The sequence below is a fragment of the Merops nubicus genome, unplaced genomic scaffold (genome assembly GCF_000691845.1).
Source record: "Merops nubicus isolate BGI_N331 unplaced genomic scaffold, ASM69184v1 scaffold38018, whole genome shotgun sequence".
Classification (NCBI taxonomy): domain Eukaryota; kingdom Metazoa; phylum Chordata; class Aves; order Coraciiformes; family Meropidae; genus Merops; species Merops nubicus.
The window spans coordinates 1-2,843 of NW_008627020.1; the positions used below are offsets into that span (position 1 = coordinate 1).

At 42.1% G+C, this 2,843-nt stretch overlaps 1 protein-coding gene across 1 annotated transcript in view; it reads left to right on the forward strand.

Moving 5' to 3' along the window:
* Positions 1–1,174: 1,174 nt before the first annotated feature.
* LOC103778591 (chromosome unknown open reading frame, human C19orf70) overlaps positions 1,175–2,843 on the forward strand; it is a gene marked incomplete at its 5' end in the record, with an annotated part of 2,100 nt that continues 431 nt past the window's right edge. Inside the window, 2 exons of the mRNA XM_008946184.1 lie at positions 1,175–1,331; positions 2,123–2,174. Coding sequence (XP_008944432.1) covers positions 1,175–1,331; positions 2,123–2,174 — 209 coding nt within the window. The remainder of the gene's footprint in view (positions 1,332–2,122; positions 2,175–2,843) is intronic.

Sequence of the window (2,843 nt, forward strand, 5' to 3'; positions counted from 1 at the left end):
TGGGCCGGGCCCGCTGCCCTGCTGCCGCCTGGCCTTGCAGCGCCGCGCCCTTGACCGCTTCTGACCCCGCGCCAGCAGCGGCCTATGTCCGGCACTCTCTTTGTGTGTCCCTACGTGCCTGGCAAGAGCCCGGCGGTTTTCTTGTGGCGAGCCTGAGTACTTAAAATACAACCAGGGAATGCTGCGCTGGGTGCTTGTGTGCTGAGGGAGCATTTTCACATGTGGACCCAGTGCCAAATCGAAGGGAGAAGGTGCAGAAGGGCACATTTGGGAGCGAGTAATAAATCTTCAACAGAAAATCCATTTCCCCCCAAATACTTGTGAATACATGGATTTAAGTATTGATTTTCTCCTTACTTCTCTCAACAGCTGTATCTGTCATGCATTCTACTACTGCAGTACTGCTATCTTCCAAGTTTTTGCTTGCTTGCTTGTTTGTTTGTTTTTGGTTTTTTTTTCCCCCCTATGCGTGCAGTATTTTCTTACTTTTTCTTTTTTTTTTTTTTAAGAGAAACAGCTCTGCCCTGTGAATTTGAAAAAGTCATTCTCCTCAGATCTATCTATGATGAGAAAGTAAATAAAAGTCAAACATTGTCTCCTGTTTTGCAGGTTGCCAGTACAAGTGTAAAACTGGTGCTTGCACACCATGCAGACTATCAGGAAACTTGAAAGCCCTGGGCAATTCAGGAACAGGCATGGCCAGGGGTTAAGTGGGTTGTAATGAGCTTAACAAGATAATTGGTGTCTGTCAAGTTAATCAGATTGCTTATTAACAAGACAGCAAGAAAAACATCATTAACATGGATGTCTTCAACACTATAAAATCCTGTAGTTCTTTTTACCAAAGGTATATACCAGCAATTCCCAGACTTTAAAAGGTGGCACATACTCAGGTGTTTGACGCTTGTTTTTTTCTGGAAAACAGTCACTGATAAAATGTGAAGGGGTATAGCTGCAAGAAGTTGCATGGCAATAGTTGCCCTAGGAAGAAAAGGAAGATAGCTATTTATTATTCTGCTGCTGTTTGTCCGTAATAAGACATTACAACAGAGTATTGGTGACCCTCAGACTTCTTTATCAATATCCTTCCTTTCACAGTCACACCCTACCAAGAGAGATGCATTGTTAGTCATAACATGAACTGAACTGTTGCTGCTGCTTTTGGTTCTTTCAGGTTTATCATCAAAGGAAGCCTGGCTGGAGCTGCTGTATACGTGGCATATGATCAGGGGCTGCTGGGCAGTGGCACACAAGGTGCTGAAGCCCTTAAGAAAGCTCAAGCAGCACTGCCTCCAGCTATCCAGGAGTGGACAAGTTACATAGGCTGGGAGGTAAGGACTGTGCAGATGAACACAGCAAAACAAATGTGTTCTGTGAATGGGGAGGAGAAAGCATTGGGGTGGTATTCTGGTTCTAGTCATGCTGGTAGGAGTTTTGCTATTGAAACTGGATTTCACACTGAGAACATTTTAAAGAGGATTGAAATGGAAGGAGGATAAAATTCTAAATTTATGTGAGAGGCATTGCTGTCATGTTTTTTTAAAGGCGATGGGGTAACAGGGGTAACAGCCTATGCAGGGTCAAGGAGGGGCTTTTAGGAACGCTCTGGGAGATACTTCACTGTGTGGTGGTATTCCTAAACTGGTTTTTGAAGGATCCTATATGCTTTTAGAAATTTAATGAAAAGATTCTCCTCACAGTTTCTCAAGCTGCTAACGATTAGACAAGTTGAATTTAAATTGCCTGAAGAGGTCCTTCTCTTTGAGTAATTCTTAGTTTTTAAAATCCTCTGAACAGGAGAAGTCTTTGCTGAAAGTTTAGAAAATGTTGCTCATATTGGAGACTATTCTAAACTAACAGATAACTGTAAGGAGACAGCCATGGAGATGATTTTTCAGAAGCACCCAAATGATAAGTACTGCCTTCTACACCTACATTATACTGGAGGAAAGAGCAAAGTCCAGACTTTAAACCTCATGTCTGATCCCTTTTAAGACTTATGGAGAATAGGCATCTAAGGATATTTGAGAGATGAGGTGCTCAACAGGCTTCTCCAAGGTGATGTGAATCTTGCTATAAGTGAAACCTCTCAAGTGCTGATACTTTGTCTCTCTCTTTCTAGCTCCCACCCACTCCAAAATTTGACTTTTCCCTCTCTGATTCCTGGAATAAAGGTAAAATAACTTCTTACCAAACTGTGAAAGGAGCATGGGGCCAAGACTGCTGTAGCTTATACCGGTCTTGTTTCAGTAGTGTCCTTGTAATATGAATGATGGGACAGGAGGTGATAGATGTTATAGTCTGGTGGAAGGAGCATTGGCACTGGGACTAAGGAAGTGTATTCAGCTCTAGGTTTTACTGCTAGCACACTTGAGTGACTTTGGATTTAATTATTTCTTGTCTGGCTTTTTCTAGCCAGAGGAGCTGGTGTTTCTTTTACCTACAAAGTTTGCTGCTCAGCTCTCCCCCAACAGACATATGCCTATGCTATTCTAGAATCCACAATAGAATGTTTTCAGTGAAGTGTTTGAGGAGGCTTGTGGCCCCCACAATTTATAGATAGCGTTTATGCACCAGTGAGTTCATCAGCACTGGTAGCTATCGGGGAAACTAGAACATAAAAATAAATGATGACTTATTTCTAAGAAAGGTGGAAGTTTAGTTCAAGATTGAAGAGTCTGTAAACTCTTCAGATGCCAGTATGTCTAAATTCAGCCTCTGACTTTTCAGAAGGGAAGAGTATTAGAGATCATATTTGAAGGCCAAAGCACCTTATAAGTACCTAGTAAGTTAGTTTATGGTTTTTGTGGTGCAGCAAGAAGTCTTCATGTAATTGTAGGGAA